General features: G+C 36.1%; 2 protein-coding genes and 1 pseudogene across 2 annotated transcripts; all 3 read right to left on the bottom strand.

Moving 5' to 3' along the window:
- Positions 1-257: 257 nt before the first annotated feature.
- On the bottom strand, positions 258-3,524 carry LOC112635018 (annotated as a pseudogene).
- A 5,631-nt stretch (positions 3,525-9,155) lies between these two features.
- LOC112634818 (taste receptor type 2 member 50) lies at positions 9,156-10,161 on the bottom strand. Its single transcript, XM_025402665.1, has one exon. It carries the CDS (start codon positions 10,094-10,096, stop codon positions 9,197-9,199), a length of 900 nt encoding a protein of 299 aa, XP_025258450.1. The 5' UTR covers positions 10,097-10,161; the 3' UTR covers positions 9,156-9,196.
- A 9,064-nt stretch (positions 10,162-19,225) lies between these two features.
- On the bottom strand, positions 19,226-21,510 carry LOC112634909 (taste receptor type 2 member 20). Its single transcript, XM_025402791.1, has one exon. It carries the CDS (start codon positions 21,085-21,087, stop codon positions 20,158-20,160), a length of 930 nt encoding a protein of 309 aa, XP_025258576.1. The 5' UTR covers positions 21,088-21,510; the 3' UTR covers positions 19,226-20,157.
- Positions 21,511-23,454: the final 1,944 nt, after the last annotated feature.

Consider the following 23,454-nt stretch of genomic DNA (forward strand, 5'->3'; position numbering starts at 1 on the left):
TCTGTCTTTCTTTCTTTTTTTTTTTTTTTGAGATGGAGTCTCGCTCTGTCGCCCAGGCTGGAGTGCAGTGGTGCAATCTTGGCTCACTGCAAGCTCTGCCTCCTGGGTTCATGCCATTCTTCTGCCTCAGCCTCCCCAGTACCTGGCGTGAGCCACCGTGCCCGGCATTATTTTATTCTTTGTAGAGACACGGTTTCACCATGTTGCCCAGGTTTTTTCACATTGTTTTAATCCAGGCTAGTTATGAACTCCCGGGCTCAAGCAATACACACACCTTGGCTTCCCAAAGTGCTGGGATTATAGGCTGAGTCACTACACCCAGCCTCTATATCATGACTCCTTTCATGGCGAGTAAGGTGACTGGAAGGAGTGTAGGCTTTACCACACCTCTTACATTCATAGGGTTTTTCTCCAGTATGAATTCTTTCCTGGAGGTGAAGGGAACTGAGTCGACTGAAGGCTTGGTCACATTGTTTACATTCATAGGCTTTCTCTCCAGTATGAGTACTTCTGTGGTTACAAAGGGAACTCAATCAACTAAAGGCTTTGCCACATTGTTTACATTCCTAGGGTCTCTCTCCAGTATGAATGCTTCCATGGTCATGAAGGGAAGTGGAACAGCTGAAGGCTTTATCACATTTGGTACATTTATAGGGTCTTTCTCCAGTGTGAGTCCTTTCATGCATCTTAAAAGAACAAGAAAATCTGAATGTTTTCCCACATACCTTACATTCGTAGGGTTTCTCTCCAGTGTGAGTTCATTCATGTATTAGACAAGAACCGGAAACAGTGAACGCTTTACCACATTGTTTATATTTATAGGGTTTTTCTCCTGTGTGAGTTCTCTGATGTCTTTCAACTGAATTGAGAAAATAAAAAGCTTTCCCACATATCGTACATTTATAAGCTGGATTTCCACTGTACATTATCATGTGTCTTCTAACACCTGGAACAGAAACAAAGAATTTCTCACACTGTTCACATTTATATTGCTTCTCTCCATATGGTTTGTATCCTGAGTGAGCTAGGATGTGCCTATTAGGGAGGGAATGACGTACAAAGACTTTTCCACAAATACTGCCTTCACATTGCTTTCATCCAGTAGAAATGTTCTCATTCAGATCAAGATTTGGAATTTGGCTGACAACTTGTCCATCATACTGATTACCTTGTTTGCTTTCATACAGTCTCTGTACCATATTATTTCTGTAAAAAAATGACAAGCACATTGTTATTGTTTGGTTTAATGACTTTCTACTTATTAATAGGTCTTGGACTTACACTGCTACCAATACCAGGGAAAATGCTTTTTTTTTTTTTTTTTTTTTTTTGCCATGACTGAATTATTTGAAATTAAATGGGTTACTACTGAAAACACAGCTACCACCTGCATGGCTATGACCAAAATAGTAAGATTCATATACACAATTTTGTAGTACTATTTTCAAGTAAACTGTTTTCCAAACACTGACTGCTACATTGAAGTACGTTACATTTTGGGTGAAATTTTTCTAAAAAGAAACAAATTTCAAGTGACTCTTATTTGTTTTGATTGCTTGTTTTTAAGTTCATGACATGCTAATATTCCTTGAGAGGACTTTATTTCCCCTTCTCAATGCACATTATCTTATATCTTTCCCAGGTTTTTCAAAGTGATCTTCAATATTTTGGTCTTTCCATTTGTTTCCTAAAATGCAGACCCACAAAATAATCATGAATTATTACAAACTATAGAAACATTACTAGATTTCATGTTCATTGTACACAGTGCCCATGCCTGATTTCTTCACCAAATCATTCCCTTGCCACATTCCAAATCACAAATAGCACTGATGATAGGGAAATACTTCTGTAATTAAGTGAAATGTGTTGTCATTCTCACCTACAGAAGCCAGGTTCCTGCAGGTTTCCTGCATCACTTCTCTGTAGAGATTCTTCTGAGTAGAATCTAGCAAAGCCCATTCCTCCTGGATAAAGTTCACAGCCACATCCTCAAAAGCCACAGAATCCTATCCACACATGTGGATAGAAGGATGGGTGAGACTGACAGCACTGGGAATCTATACTCAATTCATAAGCTGTTTACATGATTCTAAAATTTCCAAGCTTTTATTCTATGACTTGATTGTCACAACTCTTATTCTGTTCACACATACTCCCTCCCACACAGCAGTACTGATGCTAGAATTGAACTATTCAAAAAGGCAACAGCAAAGTAGAAACATCCATCTCATTAGAGAATCCAGGGAGTAAGATGTGCTGCTAGGAGTTACCTTTTAACTTCACTTTGTACATTTCTGGTATCTGTCATAATAAATTCTACCTGATGTGCATAAGTGAGTTAATATTATCAGTCCTGAGACTACTTATTCTTAAAAATGCCCGCTTACAAAATTCAATCTTTGTTTGTATTAGTAACCTACATTTTGAAAGGGATTCCACCAACCCAAGTAATAAGAATGACTCACTGCATCTAAATGGCTTATGCAATATATTTGCCAAAACTTTTTCTGCTGAAAGTCTATTATTTTGTGTCACTTCAGTGGTGCTTAGGGAGCCAGACACCAAAACACAGTCTGAACAGTAAGTGTTCAATGAGTTTACCTGGTAGACAGTATTTTACATGTGCTGTCACTTGTTAACTGGGGAGTTGAGCCCATTCCATGTGATTACACCAAGAGAGAGTAGGCTTATTAAATTTAATCGAGTAGTAAATAAAACCAATAATTGATATTTAACAATATGAATACAATAATTTTTAAAATCTCTATTGCACAATGTCAAGGCAGAAAGGAATAAGAGGAAATATGACACATGTTTTTTAAAATGACATTAATGTTACCACTTCCAGATGCTAATCCTGTGACAGCACATAAATTCCCAAATCAGGTTGTTTTAGGCAAGAAAAACTACTTTTTCATACGTAGTAAAAATGACAAAAGTCTAAAGATTTTTAGTCATCTATAAAACGAGTGATGGCTTGTCTAACATACTTCTAAGACTTTCAAATGAAAATATTCAGGACAGCACAGTATTAGCAGAGAGATGAGCAAGCAGACCAAGGGGGAAAAAAGTCTTAATGACCCAGCATTTATATGGAAAGTTGATGAATGAGAGAATAGGCACTGTAGAAATAGAAAAAGAAATCACATGCACTTTAAAACCAGGCTGACATCTACTTGGGAAAATGCATTGCATTCTTCTCTATTCCATGAACAATAATCAACTTATTATATATTCAAATATGAGTTGAATATTTCAGAGTTGAGTTCTGAGCTGAAGGATTAAATGTTGACATCATCAGCACAAAGAAAGTAAGGCCATGACCAGATGAACTTACCTAAAAAGTAAGAGCCAAAAGAGAAAGAAAAAACATAAATTTAGACCCTTATTTTATACCACACACAAAAATTAACTCATAATTAATTGATCATAGAGCAAAAAGTTAAGAATTATGATTACTGTGATATTGGAGACACTAACTGTACCAAATGCAAGAAATCAAAAATGGGTTTATCAACCATAATTCTATCCATGTATTTCTTTACTTAGATCATTATGTCTATAATGATAATCCCCTGCCTATCAGTCTATCAATTTTTACATTGTTATTTTAAATAAAACTAAACTAGATACTTAGTACTGAGTCACTATCACTCTGAATAGGCAGAAACTCAAGTAAAAATATTATCAATCCTCTGACCTTCTCCCTAGATCTTTGGTCCTGTTACTTTTAAATGCAACTGACATTTGAAGAAAAAAGGTTTACATAATCAGATATATGTAAATAGATGAACATAAATAAATAATATATATGAATACTTATGAATAACCAGCCTTATTCCTCTCTATTGAACGATTTGGCTCCATTATCAGTAAGGAGACTGCATGAGATCACCAACAAAACAAGCCTGATTGATTAAAGACTGAAGAATTGAGACCTTGCGCAGTGTGACGTTTTCAATTCAGAGACAAGAGAAAGAACTAGCAAGGGAGACTGAGAAGTGGCGCCCAGTGAACAAGGATAAAATCAGGAGAGGGCAGCATCCTGAAATGCAAATAAACTATGTTCAGTACTGCTCATAGAGCATGCAACACGAAGACTAACCACTGGCAACACAGACTCACCAGTGATCTTCCAAATGTCAGATTCAATGAAGTGGTGACAACAGCCTTATTGAAATGGGTTGATAGGCCAATAGTTGAAGAAGCTTCATATTTTGCTAAATAACTATAAACCAAGGGGGTAAAGAGTTGAAAAAACTGATTCCTGAGGTCAGTCTTTGACACTGAAAATCAAAAACCCTCAGCCAGTTCTCAGGACTGAGCCAATTCAGAGAAGCACAGTTCAATGATTAAAGGGAATCTTAAGTCCTCTTGATGAAGGACATTGAAAATTCACTGCGAGAATACTCAGGGTGTGTCTTATGTTGCTTTCTCAAGGACCTGTAGCTATTCCCCAGATAACAGTCCTCAGAGAAAAGAACACACGTCCATATTATCTGAGACTTTTAAGTTTGGAGACTGAACTAACACTAACATCTGGGTACCTCAAAAGACACAGTGGTTCATGGGGTAAAGCGAAAAGTTTTTACTTTTGGGTTTTTTGTTTTCTTTTGTTTTGTTTTGAGATGGAGTCTCGCTCTGTTACCCATGCTGGAGTTCAGTGGCATGATCTCAGCTCACTGCAACCTCCGCCTCCCGGGTTCAAGTGATTCTCATGCTTCTGCCTCCCAAGTGGCTTGGATTACAGGTGCAACACCACCACACCTGGCTAATTTTTAGTAGAGGCAGGGTTTCACCATGTTGGCCAGACTGATCTCGAACTCCTGACCTCAAGTGATCCAACCACTTGGCCACCCAAAGTACTGGGATTACAGGCATGAGCCCCCGTGCCTGGCCCTTTTATGGTTTTTGTTTTGTTGTTTTTGTCTTTTTAGAGACAATATCTTGCTTGATTGCTCAGGCTGGAGTGCAATGACACGATCATAGCTCACTGAAAATTCGAATTCCTGGGCTAAAGCAATCCTCCTGCTTGAGTCTTCTGGGTAGCTGTAACTACAGGTACACACTACCACAAACAGCTTTTTTTTTTTTTTTTTCTTTTTACAGACAGATTCTTACTATGTTGCCTAAGCTGATCTGAAACTCTCATCCTAAAGTGATCCTCCCACTTTGGCCTCCTAAGTTATTGGGATTACAGGTATGAGCCACCTCAATAGGACTGGAGTATGAGTTTTTGAAGATCAGATGATACATAGAGCTTTGGCCCACGTCCAACCCAAAGCCGATCTAATGGATTTATCGTAGTTACCCCTTCCCAAAAGTGTAATTGAAATCGACAGGTTCAACAGCTGGCAGGACTCTCACATGGCTTCCTGACCTGTATACCAAGGGACATTATTGTAAGAACGACCAAGGGGAGGCTTCTGAACCTCTACTTTCCTGGCAATAAAATGAATAAACATAATAACTGCATTCTCCAGGAAACAGAATTGCTTACTGCCACAGAAAAAACCTCAAAAGTTCTAGGGGGTGGTGGTCCATTTTATATCTTTATTCAGTTAACCTAACTGGACTCTGTCAGAACCAGGTGGGTTATAGGAAGAATGCACATTAGCGTAAACTTAAGTCACACTTGCACATTTGCTCTAGGATGTGGTATCCTCACTGAGCAGAATGTGGTTTCCAGCACTTTGTAAGTGGCTTTTGATTTAACGAATACTTTTTGATCTACACCCATTATGGGGGAAAATCAAAACAATTTGCTTTGGTGTGGTAAAAACAAGAACACTCCTTCGCTGTTTTATGTCAGGGCTATGTCACTTCTGCTTTCAGTTTAATCGACATGTTGAAAAATATCATGTTAATTCAATATATTAACAATGTTACATAAATTGGTACTCATAAGCAAGAAGTGGCAAGTTCCTTAAGTATAAGTAAAATACTGTAACATTGAACAGAAGTAAAATACTGGAAGAAGAGACATAAAGTTCGCAGATTCAAAGACCTATAACATAGATGAAGTTTATAGGGGTCCAATGTTTCTGGTCCTTTTGTCAAAACATCCTTTTTAAAGTAAATGGCATGTTGCCATATACATATTTCCTGTCACTAAAAGGGAAACATAATTTTATGGGGGCCTATTGGGGTTTTGAATTCAACATATACCACATTTGAGGATATTTCTCTGACTCACTAAACGAGTTTGCAAAGACTACTTGCCTCATGTTGACCTGAGAACCAAAATGGGCTCTATAGCAGATATAGAGTCTGGCCCAAGTTGCTTGCCCATTGTGCCAGATGAAGTAACAGAATTCAAATCTGCTACAGGCATGCATAGTGGGCATTATAGGACTCTGTGCATGCCTCTCACAGGTCCATAGGAGAGGGGAGAGCAAACTCCTAGGGAATTAGTGCAAGACTATTCCTTCTTCAGCAAAGGAATACCTTCTGTCTGAAAAACAAAACAGCAAGTGCAGAAGATTAATCTAAGCATAAAGCCCTTCTAAGCATAAGTGCTTCTAAGCACAAGACCCTGTACAACTGTGAAGTCACATGCCCATAAAGCCAGCCTTGTTTGGAGAACATGAACAAATCTGAGTGGAACAAGGAGTGGATGGTATTGCCCTCAAGCATGTCCTTCCTCAGATTATCTTGACTGTCTTCTCTTCTCTTGGTCAGCACCTTGCTTGATCCAAGTCATCTTTCCATTTGGGACTTGAATGGAACACCACACTGTAGGCATGAGGTTTGACTTCCATAACTACCACCAAGGGACTGGGTGGTGGAAGGCAGAACAGCAGAGATGGTAGTTCTGCCTCACGGAAACTGGCCAATGGGAAATAGAAGACAGAAGACAGCTGAGCAGATACATTTTCCCTTTTCTTTCCCTTTTATGACTAATGCCAGCTGTGGTTTCCCCTTGTAGCCCTTCTGGAAAAGTACTGGGAGTCAAGCACACACATCCGATGACCACCATGCTGTCTCTCTCACCTCATTGTGAAGTGGTCATCAGCAGAGTCATATCATACATCACAACACATGGTTTCACATCTGCTCTTGCCTCAGTTTCCACATGTCCCGGCCATTGCTGCTCTGGACTTACCTTCCAAATAAATGTTATCACTTTAACATCAGACATTGGCTCTAGTGCTAGACACCCAAGGCTAAGATATCCGTTTAGTGTTATAATTACTATTTATGCATTTTTCTGTGGGTTTGTAATATGGCATTTTAAATGTTCATTTAGAAAGGATTTTAAAATATTATATAAAAGTTACATTTTAGTAAGGTAGTTGGTAACTAACTCAGTTTTTTTAATGAGATGCCATTTTCATTTATATACTAACCAGCTGGAAATATCACAATACAAATATATCATTCACAACTGAAAAATTATATGCAAATATACCAAAATATTTTATATTTATATGCTTTTTAAAATGTATCACAATAGGTACAATCTGATTTTCATGTTCCACATTATCTTCCCATCACACATCAAATATGGCTTCATCAGGGCTATCACATAGTGATATTTCCCCTACAATTGTATACTAGCCATACTTTTGCTCTGAGAAATGCTTCTTCTTAGATAATTCTGTAACCTCAAGTTGAAACCAGAAAAGAAAAATTTATGCAACTTTAGATTTTGTGATGAAGTTTCATTTTCATTGGTTTACTGCCCCCATATAGTTTACTCCTTTATTCACCAATTTACTTGTTCATCAAAATATTCTTGAATACCTATTCTATGTGGTGTCTTTTAGGCCCTGGGAGTCAACAGCAAGCAAGATCTATATGATCTCTGCTTTTGTGGGGCTTACATTGTAGCAGGAAAGATATATGATAAACAAACAAATAACTAAATCAGATGTAGGGATGATTTATCCCAAGGTTTAGATAACATTGTTAACATTTCATAACTCAAAGAATTAATACAATTTATAGAATTTACTTGTTTAATGATGTTATACATTTTCTTCCTATAATAGAATTTTCTTTTACTGAATATGTCAACACATTCTCTCACTGCATTATTTGCAACTAGATTATAATAAAACATATATTTAAGATGTTTTCTATCATTAATATATAGATTTCATAGATGCCTTTTTAACATTTGTAAAAAGTTTAATTCAAATGATTTTTATAATTTCTATACTATTTTTACATAGAGTATTATTCTAAGGTAGGGAAGATTCAAGTTATTTTATGTGAAGTTTAAAAAGAATTTCATGTATGGAAGATAGAGGAGATAATTGACAATTCAGGGACTCTGAGGTGGTTTAGAAAAAAAAAAAAACCTGAAATATTTGACATCAGATCTCAACTTCAAAAAAGGTTTCCTTTAACTCAAAAACTGCAGAAATGACTTTTCTAACTGCAGGTTGAGACTTAAGACAACACTGAAAAAGTCATAGTCATGTTTCTTTCTTCATCCATATTATAGAAATGACTTTTTTCTCAGCTGTTCACATATTTGAATTAAATCTAATATTCCTCAGTACTGTTTATGGTAGACATATACAAAATGTGTTCTACATGTATTTGTCATCCTTGAATATTATTCTGTGCATCTTTTTTCTGACAATAATTATTTTGGCTATAAACTGAACATAAAATTAGAATTCATGCTGAAATAAAAACTACCCCAAAGGTGAAACTTCATTATTGATTTAGAATTGAGTATCCTTACTATCACAAAAATTAGATGTTTGAACACACTGTGGTACATATGCATGGTAAAAATCAGTGGAAAAGAGCAATGATTTTGAGATAAGGTGTCAGTTCTTAACAATTATAAGTAAAGATCTTAAATTTTCCAAGTGAAACATGATAATATGATATGTATATGTGAAATATACATGGGTTCATGATTCTGAGAAACTTCTTACCACATTTTCTATAATTTGGCATCTTGTGAAAATATGATTAACATTATGTTATTGTCAATGTCTATTAAGTCTTTCATATACACATACACAGACACATATATAGATATATTTTTAGACTAACTTTAGGTAAAAGACTTTTCTAGGCATGCCTTCAGAAATTACTCAAAAACACACACTACAGAAAAAACAATAGAAAGTATAAAATGTTCCAGACACTATCACTTTGTTTTCTCCTAGAAGACACACACGATGTCCCACTTGTGAATCTAGAAAGTTGAGAGTCTCACGTATTTTACTCAGCACCTAATCTGACACAAAATCAAAAGAAAGATGTGTTTTAGCTTCTTGGTTCTCCAAATTAGGACGAATGAGTCGAAAGAAAGATATATATTTCCAACAGCCTTGCAAACCATGAAAACTGGTTCATTCTGCAGCCTCCTAGGACTCCAAACCGAAATGATTAGGAATAGAAAGAAAATGGCATATAACAAGAGAAAGGAGATCAGAGTTTGCAAAGCTTTTATGTGGACCGTGGTGCTGGGATCTTGAGATCCTTCACCATGGAGCTGCATCTTCTTGAGATGTTTACACAGAGAAAAGATTAGCATCAGAAAAGATATCAGGGACAGCGTAAAGGGTATGAAGCTCCACAGGGTAGTTACAGTCATATATGAAAGGTGTGCTGCGTTCCTCAATTTCATCTTCCCGGTCATGTTTCCTTCATATTCTTCTGTCCACATAATCTCATCCATGTTTACCACAAGAAGATGACAAACCAAAAATAACAAAGCCCCCAACAATATTACCAGAATGATACTCCTAACTCTCCTCTTTAAATGAAGAAAAATAAGGTTGGAGAAATTGGCAATCTTGAGCAAATAAAATATGCTGAGGCTAGCAGCAAGCCACATGCTGAAATGGTTGGTTACAACCCAGGCATTACAAAAAGTAATTCTTAACTCTACACTATAAAAAGCTGGATCCAACTCAGTTAAATACCAATTTAATAATAACGCCCAGAGCAAACCAACTCTGGAGACTGCCAGAGCAGTGAGAATTTGGTCAGCCAAGGAGATCTTTTTTCTTTTCACCCAGTCAATGAAATTGACCAGTGCTATGAAGCCATTGGTAAAATTTCCAAGAACAAATAAAACCAATATTAGAACTGAAAAAAAAATGTGTAGAAAAGGTATCATATCTGAACAAAAAAAAAAAAGAAAGAAAGAAAGAAAGAAAGAAAATGCAAGCCTAATATCACTGGCTGTGATTTCTTTAATACCCTGATGTTAAATTTTATGTGCACCTGATTTCTGAATGTGCAGTAACATTCTTTTTACTTTTAAATACTGTGACCAGTGTCAAACAAGAAAGTACCCGCCTATGCTAATGGATGAGTTTGATGTCATCTTTATGGAAAACATTCTTATTTTCAAAACAGCTCAAATTAACTCATTCATTCAATGTCCGTTCTTGTGATGGGCTTGAATTATTCATAATGAAGTGGTAGTGAAACCTAAATTTTCATTTACCAGCATGCAAATAAAGACATATTCTCTTTCAATGTTTTGCAATATTTTCCTTGTTTAACTTATACATAATTTGTGTTCAACAACGTCAGTTGTTGGATAGGAAAATTTTACCCTCGAGTCAATAGTTCATACAGTAAATGTCTAAGTTCTTTAAAAGAACTTAGTCATAACTAGGATCACCACCATAATGGATTTACTATTTGTGCTATATTTAAACAGAATGAGTCCAAACTTTTAAATCAAAATCATCCAAGGTTTTCTTGGGAGCCACAAGAAGACCAATACACCTTAAAATCTGGTTGCTGCTAACCAATACTTTTGTACGAATTTATAGTTACCATGCTCGTAAATAAATACACACATACACACACACACACACACATACACACACACAGAGAGAGAGAGAGACTGTCACACTCCAAAGTGATGGAAGGAATTATTTTCTTATACTTTCCAAAATGGGAAGTAAGTTTCCTGGAGGCCATCCACGTGAAATTAGTCTTATTTTCCCACTGAGGAAAAAAAAAAAAAGTATCAAACATCAAACATATCTCTCATGCTTAAGCATTTGGTACACTTACTCTCAAGTCTTTTTAATATTTAATGTTTAAGTATTTATTATTTAATTAAAATGTTCAACAATTTTGTAAATATTCCTGAGTACCACACCCTTTGATGCATAATTTTGCAGTATCCTCCCACTATAAGCAGGGTGATTACCTGTCCCCTGGACTCGGAGCTCACTCATACAACTTTATTTGATGAAGAGAAAATTGGTAGACTTCACACAGAGGTTTGAGATGGCTTCCACTTCGGAGTTTCTTGCTCTCTTCCATTGATCATGAGATTATCACCTGGCTAGTACACTGTTCCCAGAATGAGAATGAAAACTAGTGGAGTCAGTTTGCCTCTGCCTGATCCAGCCTAAATTGGCCAAACTCTAACTGGCTCCAAGATGCAGAACTTGGCCCATCTCAAGTCACCAGAGCTATCCACCAAACCCAGCTTAGAAAACCTGAATCCAAAGACATATGAGATAAAAAGATCTAACGTAGTTTTGGAGGGGTTTCTCTAGTAGAAAAACCTAACTGATATAGATACTATAGTGTATAACTGATATAAGTACTTGGTGTAGGTACTATCCTACACCAAGAGTGTGGGGAAATATATTCACCCATGTTTTGTCAGGAATTCAGGAACCAAAAGAAAAATAGATGGGGAGTGGCAAAGTTTTGGCATGTGAGGTAGATGACTAAAGGTAATAAAAAATGTTTGGAAAGATTTGTGTGCTGCAGGTAGCATCATCTCAAATTTCCACATGTTGCAGCTAAAAGTTTCTACTTCAGCTCTCCAAGAGTTGTATAAAAATGTATATAAATGGTGAATTTTTTGCAAGGTATATAATGAGCAGAATAATTAATATTCTTTATGGAACATTTCTCCAGTTAATAATTTTTAAATACAATTATAATGCACACTTAGAAATGGGTGAAAACAAAAATGGTAAACACAGCAATGTATCATAAATACTCCTGCAACCATCATGCAGGGCAAAACATGTCACATTGCAAATAGCTTAGGTCCACCTCTGTGCCACTCTCCAAGCCCCTATACCTTTCTTCACATACCCTGAGGAAAGCAGTAGCAATAGCCATAATTTAGGATGATTATTTCCTTGATTTTCGTTTTTTTTTTTTGAGATGGAGTCTCGCTCTGTCACCCAGACTGGAGTGCAGTGGCATGATCTCGGCTCACTGTAACCTCCACCTCCCAGGTTCAAGTGATTCTCCTCCCTCAGCCTCCTGAATAGCTAGGACTACAGGTGCATGCCACCAAACCCAGATAACTTTTTGCATTTTTAGTAGAGACAGGGTTTTGCCATGTTGGCCGGGCTGGTCTTGAACTCCTGACCTCAGGTGATCCACCTGCCTCAGTCTCCCAAAGTGCTAGGATTACAGGCGTGAGCCACCACGCCCAGCCTTGATTTTCTTTATGCATTAACAACTAGGTAAGTAATCCTAAACTCTGTGACAGGGTTTTGCCTGCTTTCAACCATATATAGGTGTAGTCCTGTATGTTCCTACTCATGGCTTCTTGGACTCATCTTTATGTTTCTGAAATTTAGTCACAAAGTTGCATCTTTATGTGATTCATTTCTTTACACTTCTCTATATTATTCCATTGTACGAATGTGTCGTAATGATTCATTCATCTTTAGTTGATACATATTTGGGGGTTTCTTTTTTGAACAGTTATGAATAATTCTAGTATGACCATTCTTTAATATATCATTTGATTCATTTCCTTTGAATATACACATAGAAAGAGAATTACAGGGTCATCAAATATGGCTTTCAAATTCTCTTCACAGACATAGAAAATTCCAAATTTAAATTAACTAAATTTTCTTTTTTATACCTTTACTTACAGACGATGTATAGCTATTTCTATATATCTTATTAATCTAAAACTGAACCCAAAGAGATGCCCTTATTTTATAAACTCAAAATTTATTTAGACTTATGCACATATTTACCACTTGCATTATTTATTATTCTTTCATGCATGTTCAGCTTTATATTTTTAATAATTTTCCTTTTATCTAAAAAATATTCTCTTGAATTTCTATTTATTAAAGTCTGCTATGGTTTTGAAACACACTGAAGACATGATTACATTGAATTCTAGCTTCAATTTTGTCTGTTGAAAATAAGATTACCATTTAGACAATTGTTTCTTTTTACATAATCTTTTTCTTCTACCTAGTTTTCAGATTTTCGATTGGTCTTTGATATCTTGTGGCATTTGTATCTTAATTGGTTTTAGTTATCTCATCTGAAGTTGAATGGCTTCTAAAAATATATGAATGTCTCAGAATAGCCAAAGTTATCCTGAGCAAAAAGAACAAAACTAATGGAATCACATTACCTGACTTCAAAGTATACTACAGAGCTATAGTAACTAAAACAGCATGGTACTGGCATAAAAACAGACACATAGAGCAGTGAAACAGAATAGAGAATGTGGAAACAAATCCACACCTATAGAGAACTCATTTTTGACAAAGGTGCCAAGAGCATACACTGGGGAAAGGACAGTCTCTTCACTAAACGGTGCTGGGAAAATTGGATATCCATATGCAGAAAAATGAAACTAGATGCTTATTTATCACCACATACAAAAATCAAATCAAGGAGGCCTCAATGATTCAGTGATGTTTGATGAGTGGTAGTGTTTAGTGTTGATTTCTGAGAAAGAGCATTCCAAGAAGAAGGTACACAAATATGAAGTCCCTGAGGCAATTCTTGGTATATTCAAGAAATTACACAGAGTCCAGTGTTGCTAGCATGGGATAAGCCAGGCATTTTAGGACAGACAGGCAGACAAAATTGAATCACTCAAATGATTACAGGACTTTGTAAGGATTTTGACCTTACTCTAATGAGATGAGAAGCCACTGAAAAATCTAGAGCTGAAGAATGGCATGATCAAATTTGCATCTTCACAGGCTCTCTTTGGCTGCTACCTTGAAAATACATCAAGAGAAAAGGATGTGCAGTACTAGAAAGAATAATTAGGAGTTGATGGCAATTATCTTGGCTACGTATGGCAGCAGTTTAGACGAGTATGGCAAAAGTGATGACAAAATTTGCTGATGCCTTAGAGATGAGTTCTGAAAGAGAGAAAATGTTAACTCCGTGTTTTGGGTCTAAGCATCTGAAAGACTGAAGTGGTCGTTAACAGAAGAGGGAAAGGCTATAGAAGAAACGACTTTGGAGACTAGAGGAAGATCACTATTTTGATTTGGACATGTTAGTTCAAGTTCTTGTTAGACATCCAAATGAAGATGTCAAATGACCTCTTAGAGATCAGATTCTAGAGACCAAGGTTGATGTCTGAGCTGAAGGATTAAATATTGGCATCAATAGCATACAGAAAGTAACTAAGGTTATGACTAGATGAACTTACCTAAAAAGTGGGAATAAAAACAGAACAATAAAACATGAGTGTAGACCATTATTTCAAACCATACACAAAAATTAACTCATAATTAATTGATCATAGAGAAAAATATAAAAACAGAATACTGAGCTGCTGAGACATTAACTGTACCAAATGCAAGAAGTCAAAATGGGTTAATCAATCTTCATATTTCTCATATTTCTTTACTTAGATCATTTTTTTCTATAATGATAATCCCCTACTTATCAATCTATCAATATCTCCATTGCTATTTTAAATAAAACTTAATTAGCTATCTGCTCACTATCACTCTGATTTAGTAGAAATTCAAGTAAAAACATTATTGATGCTCCCACCTTCTCCATAGATTTTTAGTATTGTTACTTTTAAATGTGACTTTAATGTTCGAAAAAAAGGGTTATATAATTTGATATATGTAACTATATGTATATAAGTAAATAATACATATGAATAAACAGCCTTATTCCTCTCTATTAAACCTTTTGGCTTAATTATCTATAAGGAAACTGCATGAGATCACACACACAAAAAAAGCAGACATAGTTTATTAGAGATTGAAGAATTGAGACCTTGGACAATCTGATATTTTCAGTTTACAGACAAGACGAAGAACTAGCAAAAGAGACTGAGAAGTTGTGTCAGTGAACAAGGATAAAATCAGGAGAGGGCAGTATCCTGAAATGCAAATAAACTATATTCAGTGCTGCTCATAGAGCATGTAACATGAGAACTAACCACTGGCAACACAGACTTACTGGTGATCTTGCAAATGTCAGATTTAATGGAGTGGCGACAGTAACAGCCTCATTTAAATTAGTTGACAGGCCAATAGTTGAAAAGGCTTCATAGTTTGCTAAATAATTTTAAACCAAGAGGGGACAAAGTTGAAAAAGTTGACTCTTGGGGTCAGCCTTTGACGTTGAAAATCAAAAACCCTCAGCCAGTTCTCAGGACTGAGCCAATTCAGAGAAGCAGAGTTCAATGATTGAAGGAAAACTTACATGCCCTCAGTAAATGACACTGAAGATTCACCACAAAAATATTCAGGAAATATTCACTTGACCCTTTCTCAAGCACCTGTAGTCATCTCACCTGTAGCCATAACAGTACCCAGAGGAAAGGACATATATTCATACTCTCAGAATTTTAAACATGGGGTCTGAAATAACATTAATAATATTTGAGTACTAAAAAAGACACCGTGTTTCACAGAATGGAATGGGAGGCTTTGTTTTTGGTCATTTGTTTGTTTGTTTGTTTTTAGAGACAAAGTCTTGTTTGTTTGCCCAGGCTAGAGTGCAGCCCAGGCTGGAGTGTAATGGCACAATCATAGCTTACTGCAGACTCAAATTCCTGGGCTAAACTGATCCCCCTGCCAGAACTTCCTAGGTAGTTGGAACTACAGGCACACAGTATCACAATCAGTTTATTTTCTTTAACAAACAGGGACTTGCTATCTTGCCCAGGCTGATCTGGAAGTCCTGGTCTCAAGTGCTCCTCCCACCTCAGCCTCCCGGATTGTTTGGATTACAGGTGTGAGCCACCTCACCAGTCCTGGAGTAGGAGTTTTTGAAAGTCAGATGCTGCATAAAGCTTTGGCTCATGTTCAACCTAAGGTGGATCTAATGGGTTTATATTTATTATCTCTTCCAGAATGTTAAATTGAAATTAACAGTTTCAACAGCTAGCAGAACTCTCACATTGCTTCCAGACCTGTATATTAAGGGGACATTATTGTAAGTAGAACCAAAAAGAGTTCTCTGAAATTCTCCTCTTCTGTCAAGAAAATGAGTAAAACATAATAACCGCAGAGTCTAAGGAATAGAATTGGTCACCGACATGACAAAAAACTCTAAATTCCAGGAGGTGGTTGTCCATTTTTGATCCCTATTCAGTTAACCTATCTGGCCTCTGCCAAAACCAGATGGATTATAGGATGAATGCACATCAGCATAAACATAAATCGCACTTGAAGATACTCTCTAGGATGTGGTACCTTCACTGAGAAAACATGGTTTCTGGCTCTTTGTATGAGGCTTTTGATTTGGTGAATGCTTTTTAATCTACATCCATTGGGAGAGAAAATCAAAATGATTTGCTTTGGTGTGGTAAGAACGAAAGCACTGCTTCACCATTTTATGTCAGGGCTATGTCACTTCTGTTTTCAGTTTAATTGGCATTTTGCAAAACATCATGCTAACTCAATATATTAATAATATTGCATTAATTGTAACCCAAAAGCAGGAGATGGTGAGTTTCTCAAATATAGTAAAATACCATAACATTGAACAGAAGTAAAATACCAGAAGAAGAAAGATGAACAAGAAGATTCAGTGACCTATAACATAGATGATGATTTTAGGGGTCCAGTGCTCCTAGTTCACGTGCTGAAATACCCTTTTTAAAGTAAACAGCATGTTGCTCTGTATGCATCTATTTCCTGTCACTAAAAATGAGACACAATATTTGTTGGGCCTCCTGGGATTTGGGAGCCAACATATTCCACATTTGAGGATATTGCTCTGATTCACTAATGAAGTTTCCAAAGGCTACTGGTCTTAAGTAGAACTAGAACAAAAAATGACTCTAGCAAACATAGGCTTTAGTCCAAGCTGCTGTGCTCATTGTGACAGACAATCCAGCAGAATTCAGACCTGCTAGAGGCATGCATGCATAGTGGGCATTATAGGACTTTGTGCATGCTTCTCACAAGCTCACAGGAGAGGGGAGAGCGAACCCCTAGGAAATTAGTGCAAAACCATTCCCTCTTCAACAGAGGACTGCCCTCTGTCTCAAAAACAAAACAGCAGGTGCAGAAAATTAACCCAAGTATAAAGCGCTTCTAAGCATGGGCATCTCTAAGCACAAGACCCTGTGCAACAGTGGAAATTATATGCTCATAAAGTCAGCCATGATTGGAGGGCATGAGCACATCTGAGTGGCACAAGGAGTGGACTGCATCGGGCACAAACATGTGCTTCCTCAGATTCACTTGACTGTCTCCCATTCCCCTGGTCAGCAGCTTGCCTGACCCACGTCACCCTTCCATTTGAGACTTGAATGGATCACCACATTGTGGGCATGAGGTCTGACTTTCATTACCCCCACCAAGGGACTGGATGATGGAAAGCAGAACAACAGAGATGGTAATTCTGCCTCAGGGAAACCCTGGCCAGTGGGAAATAGAAGACAGAAGACAGCTGAGCAGATATGTTCTCCCTCCTCTGTTGCTTCCATGGACTAATGCTGGCTGTGTTTTCCTCTTACAGCCCTTCTGAAAAAGTCCTGGGAGCCAAGTGCACGCATCTGATGACCGCCATGCTCTCTCTCTCACCTCACTGTGAAGTGGTCGTCAGCAGAGTCATATCACACATCACAACACATAGTTTCACATCTTCTCTTGCCTCAATTTCCATATGACCCGGCTTTTGCTGCCATGGACCTCCTTCCAAATAAATGTCAGCACTTTAATATCAGACATTTGCTCTAGTTCTAGACCCCGAGACTAAGATATTCATTCAGTGTTATAATTATTATTCATTCATTTTTCTATGAGTTTATAATATGGTGATTAAAGTGATCATTTATAAAGGATATTAAAAATACTATCTAAAAGTATATTTTAGTAAGATAGTTGATAATTAAATTTTTTAAATGAAATGTCATTTTTGTTTATGTAATAACCAGCTAGAAATACCACAATACAAATATATAGTTTGCAATAGAAAAGATATGTGCACATATGCAAAACTCTTTTATATGCTAAGTAAAAAGCATTGTAATAAATTCCATCTGATTTTATTTTCCACTTTGTCTTTGTGTCACACATCCAATATAGCTGCATCAATGCTATATTATCGCGATATTTCCCCTAGAATTGGGGAATAGCCTAACTTTTGCTCTGAGAAATTCTTCTTCTTGGATAATCCTGTAACTTCAATCTGAAACCAGAACAGAAATATTCATGCAACTGTAGATTTTGTGATGTGTTACATTTTCATTGGTTCACGACCCCAATATACTTTATGTATTCGTTCATTCGCCAATTAAATTTGTTCATCAAAGTATCATTTTTGAATAACTGTTCTGTGTGCTGTCTTTATGTCTACAGTAAGCAAGATCTATATGATCTCCACTTTTATGGTACTTACATTGTACCAGGGAAGATATATGATAAACAAACAAATCAGATGTGGAGATGATTTATCTTAAGATTTAGATAATTTTGTTAAAATTGCATAACACCAGAAATTAATAGTCACACAGAATTTAGCTGTTGAACTAGGTTATACATTTTCTTCTTATAATAGAACTTGCTATTAGTGAATATGTCAACACACTTTCTCTCATTTCATCATTTACACCAAGATTATAATAAAACGTATCTTTAAGGCATTTCCTATCATCAATATATAGATTTCATAGATGCCGTCGTTTCTATACCCTCTTTAGATTGAGCTTCTTTTTAAAGTAAGGAAAATTTGAGCTTTTTGAGGGATTTTAAGGATGGCAGATAAAGGAGGGAATTGGCAATTCAGGAGCTCAGAGGTGGCTTAGACAAAAAACTAAAATATATAACATCAGATCTCAACTTCAAAAAAGCTTTTGTTTAATTCAAAAACTGGAAGAGATGACTTTTCTAATTGCATATGGAAACTTATAACAGCACTGAAAAGAGCTCATGATCATGTTTCTTCATCTTTTTTATAGAAATGATTTTTTGTAAGCTATTAACATACTATATTAAATCTAATATTCCTCAGTATTGCTTTTGATATACATAAAAAAATGTACACTAGATATATATTTCACCCTTGAATTTTATTTTGTGCGTTGTTATCTAACAATAATTGTATTTGCTTTATACTAAACATAAAATAAGAATTCATCATGAACGCCTATGATCCTAGCACTTTGGGAGGCTGAGGCAGTGGATCACTTGAGGTCAAGAGTTCGAGACCAGCCTGGCCAACATGATGAAACCCCATCTCTACTATTAAAAAAAAAAAATTAGCCATGCATGGTGGCACATGCCTGGAGTCCCAGTCACTCAGGAGGTTGAGGCATGAGAATCACTTGAACCCAGGAGGTGAACATTGCAGTGAGCCAAGATTGTGCCACTGCATTCCAGCCTGGACAACAGGGCAAGACTCCATCTCAAAAAAAAAAAAAAAAAAAAAAAAAAAAAAAAAAAAAAAAAAAAAAAACCTACCCCAAAGACACATTCTCATCATTGATTTAGAATTAAATTTCCTTACCATCCAAAAAAATTACAGGCTCAAATAATGATACTTAAACAATTACATACACTACGGTACATATACATAATACAAATTACAATGAACAACAGCAATAATTTTCTGATATAAGGTGTCAGTTCTTAATTATAAATAGAGATCATAAATTCCTCAAATGAAATATCATACAATAAAATATACGTGTGAAACACACATGGGTTCATAATTCTGACAAATTTCTTATCCTACTTTTGTATAAAAGTTTATATGAAAAATTGATTAAAGGTATGTTATGGTAAATGTTAAGTTTTCATATACGTTCAGACATACACATGCATATATATATATACTTTTATATAATAAACTTAGGTAAAAGAATTTTCTAATTCTACTTTTGTAAATCACTCAAATACATAGACTATGCAAAAACTTGTAGGAAATATAAAATGTTCCAGACACCATCAATTTGTTTTCTGCTAGAAAACACACAATAAACCTCTGGTGAATCTATGGAGTTGACAGGTTCTGTCCTTTGGCCCAGCAAGTCACCTGCCACAAAATTGAAAGAAAGTTCTGCTTTAGCTTCTTGTTCCCCCAAATCAGAATGAATGAGTGGAACGATGGATATATGATTCCAACAGCTTGGCAAAGGATTAAGACAAGTTCTTTCTGTTGCTTCTTATAATTCCAAAATGATACGACTAGACATAGAAAGTAAACGGCAAATAGTATGAGGAAAGAGGTCACAGTTTGCAGAGCTTTTACGTGGATCTTGGTGCTAGGATCTTGCGATCCTTTGCCATAGAGCTTCATCTTCTTCAGATGTTTACACAGAGAGCAGATTAACAGCAGAAAAGATATCAGGGTCAGAGTGAATGGTATCAAGTTTGCTAGCGTGACTACAATCAAGTTAGAAAGGTACGTTGCATTCCTCAATTTGATCTTCCACGTTATGTTTCTTTCATATTCATTTGTCCACACATTTATATACACGTTTTCCACCACAAGATCACAAACCAAAAATAACGAAGCCCCCGACACAATCACCAGAACTACACTCTTAACCTTCCTTTTTAAGTGATGAAAAATAAGTCTGGAGAAATTGACGATCTTGAGCAAATAAAATATGCTGAGACTAGTAGCAAGCCAGATGCTGAAATGGTTGGTTACTGCCCAGGCATTAGAAAGAAAAATTCTTACTTTTAAACTAGATGAATTTGGATTCAACACAGTTGCATACCAGTGTAAGACTATTACCCAGAGCAAACCGACTCTGGAGACTGCCAGAGCAGCAATAATTTGATCAGCTGAGGAGATCTTTTGTCTCTTGACCCAGGCAATGAAATTTATCAGTGCTATAAAGCCATTGGCAAAATTTCCAAGAACAAATGCAACCACTACTAGAATGGAAAAAACAATGGGTAGAAAACTCATCATGTCTAAACAAAAAAGCAAGTAAAAAGTTCAGGCCTAATGTCACTGGTTGTGACTCCTCTAATATTCAGATTTTAGATTAAATATGCACTTGATTCCTGAATGTTCAATGACATCCTTTATGCTTTTAAATTCTGTGAACAATGTCAACAGGAAAGCACCAGCTTAAACTAATGAATGAGTTCAATGCTGCCTTTATGGAAAATATTGTCAGTCCCAAAACAGCTCAAATTAATTATTATTCATACAGTCTCTGTTCTTGCTATAGGCTGAAATTTTTCTGACTGATGTTGAAGGGAAAGCTGGATTCTCATTTGCTAGCATTCAAATAAAGACATATCTTCTTTCATTGCTTTGCAATTTTTTTCCTTGTTTCACATTTCCATAATTTGTGTTCAGCCCTTCAGTTGTTAGGGAAATTTTAATACCCAGTACATAGATGACACAGCAAGTATTTAGATTGTTAAAAGAGCCTGATCACATGTAGGATCATAATCACTATGGATTTATTTTTTAATGCCAGATTTAAATACACAGAATCTAAACTTTTTATCAAAATCACCCAATATTTTATTGGGAACCACAGGAAAGCCAATACTCCTTATACTTTGGTTGCTGTAAACCAATACTTTTGTATGGCATCAGTATTAACAAACTCATAAACACACACACATAGACACACACACACTTTCACCCTTCAAGGATGAAAGGAATTGTTTTCTAATAACTTATGAAATGGAAAATGAGTTTCCAGGAACTCATCCTGGTGGAATTAGTCCTATTTTTCCCATGCCGGATTTTCAGCCAATGAATAATACTCACGAAACATGTCTCTCATCCTTAGGCTTTTGGTAACGCTACTTGAAAGCTTGTAAATATTCCTGAGTACCAGACCTTTGTCACATAATTTTGCAGTATCCTCCCACCACAGGTATAGTGAAAACCTTGCACTAGAACTCTGAGTTTGATCATGTAATTTGCTTTGATGAACAGAAAATTACTACGCTTTACATCGAAATTTGAAATGGTTCCATATTAGGCTTTCTTGCTCTTTTCATTTATCATGAGAACATGTCCACACTAACATACTGTTTCCAGAATGAAAATGAGTAACTCATGGAGTCACATTGCCCCTGCCTGACCCAGTCTTAAATCAGCCAAACTTTAACTAGATCCAAGAGGCAAAGCTTGAAACCTCTCAAATCACCAGCGCCATCCACAAAACCCCAGCTTGAGAAAACAGAATCCAAAAGCATGTATGAGATATAAATATCTAATGTGGTTTTGGAGAAGTTTCTTTTGCAGAAAAAGCTAAATGATATAGACACTCTGATAAAACAAGAGTGTGAGAAATATGTGCACCCTTGTTGTGTCAGAAATTCAGGAGCCCAAGGAAAAATAGGTTGGAAATGTCAAAGTTTTTGTAATATGAGGTAAATATCTAAAACTAGAAGGAAATGTTGGGAAAGATCTGGGGGCTGTAGGTAATAGCATCTCAAATTTCTCCATTTCGCAACTAAAATAAGAATTCACTTTAGCTCTCTTGATTTGTATAAGAATGTACGTAAATGGTGGATTTTTCCCCTAAGTATAAAATGAGCAGAGCAATTAATAATTTTTATGTGACATTTATCCTAATTTGTAATTTTTAAAATAAAATTATATAACACACTTTGAAATGGGCCAAAGCAAAAATAGGAAAGAGCAATGTATCATAAACAGTCATGTAACCATTATGCAGGGTAAGACATGGAACACTGCAAACAGACTAGGTCCACTTCCAGGCCGCTTTCCAAGCGCCTAAACCTTTATTCACATCTCCTGAGACAAGCAATATTCGTAATCTATGCTGATCATTTCCTTGAATTTCTTTATGCTTTACCAACTAGGTTTGCAACCCTAAACTCCACAGCTTGGTCTGTCCTGCTTTGAACTGTGTATAGGTGCAGTCCTGTGTGTTCTTCTTGTTCATGGCTTCTTGCACTGGACATCATGTTTCTGAAATTTAGTTACATAGTTGCATGTACATGTGATTCATTTCTTTTCACCTCTCTATATTGTTCCACTGTATGGATTTACTGTAATCATTTATATCATTCAATCATCCTTAGTTAGTATATATTTTGGGCAGTGTATTTTTGAGCTATTATGAGTAACTCTACTATGAGTATTATTTCACATATCATTTGAAGCAATTCCTATTACAGGGTCATTAAATGTGGTGTTCAAATTCTCCTCATAGACATAGAAAAGTGCAAACAATAATTTAACTAAATTTGTTCCTGTCACCTTTACCTCCAGTCTCTTTGTTGCTATTTGCATATATCTTATCAATTACATATTTAACTCAACAAGACATTATTTTATTCA

The sequence above is a fragment of the Theropithecus gelada genome, chromosome 11 (assembly GCF_003255815.1).
Source record: "Theropithecus gelada isolate Dixy chromosome 11, Tgel_1.0, whole genome shotgun sequence".
Classification (NCBI taxonomy): Eukaryota; Metazoa; Chordata; class Mammalia; order Primates; family Cercopithecidae; genus Theropithecus; species Theropithecus gelada.

Bases quoted from the DNA above. Each gene is read 5' to 3' on its own strand.
- LOC112634818 (XM_025402665.1), bottom strand. From the start codon at position 10,096: ATGATACCTTTTCTACACATTTTTTTTTCAGTTCTAATATTGGTTTTA.
- LOC112634909 (XM_025402791.1), bottom strand. From the start codon at position 21,087: ATGATGAGTTTTCTACCCATTGTTTTTTCCATTCTAGTAGTGGTTGCA.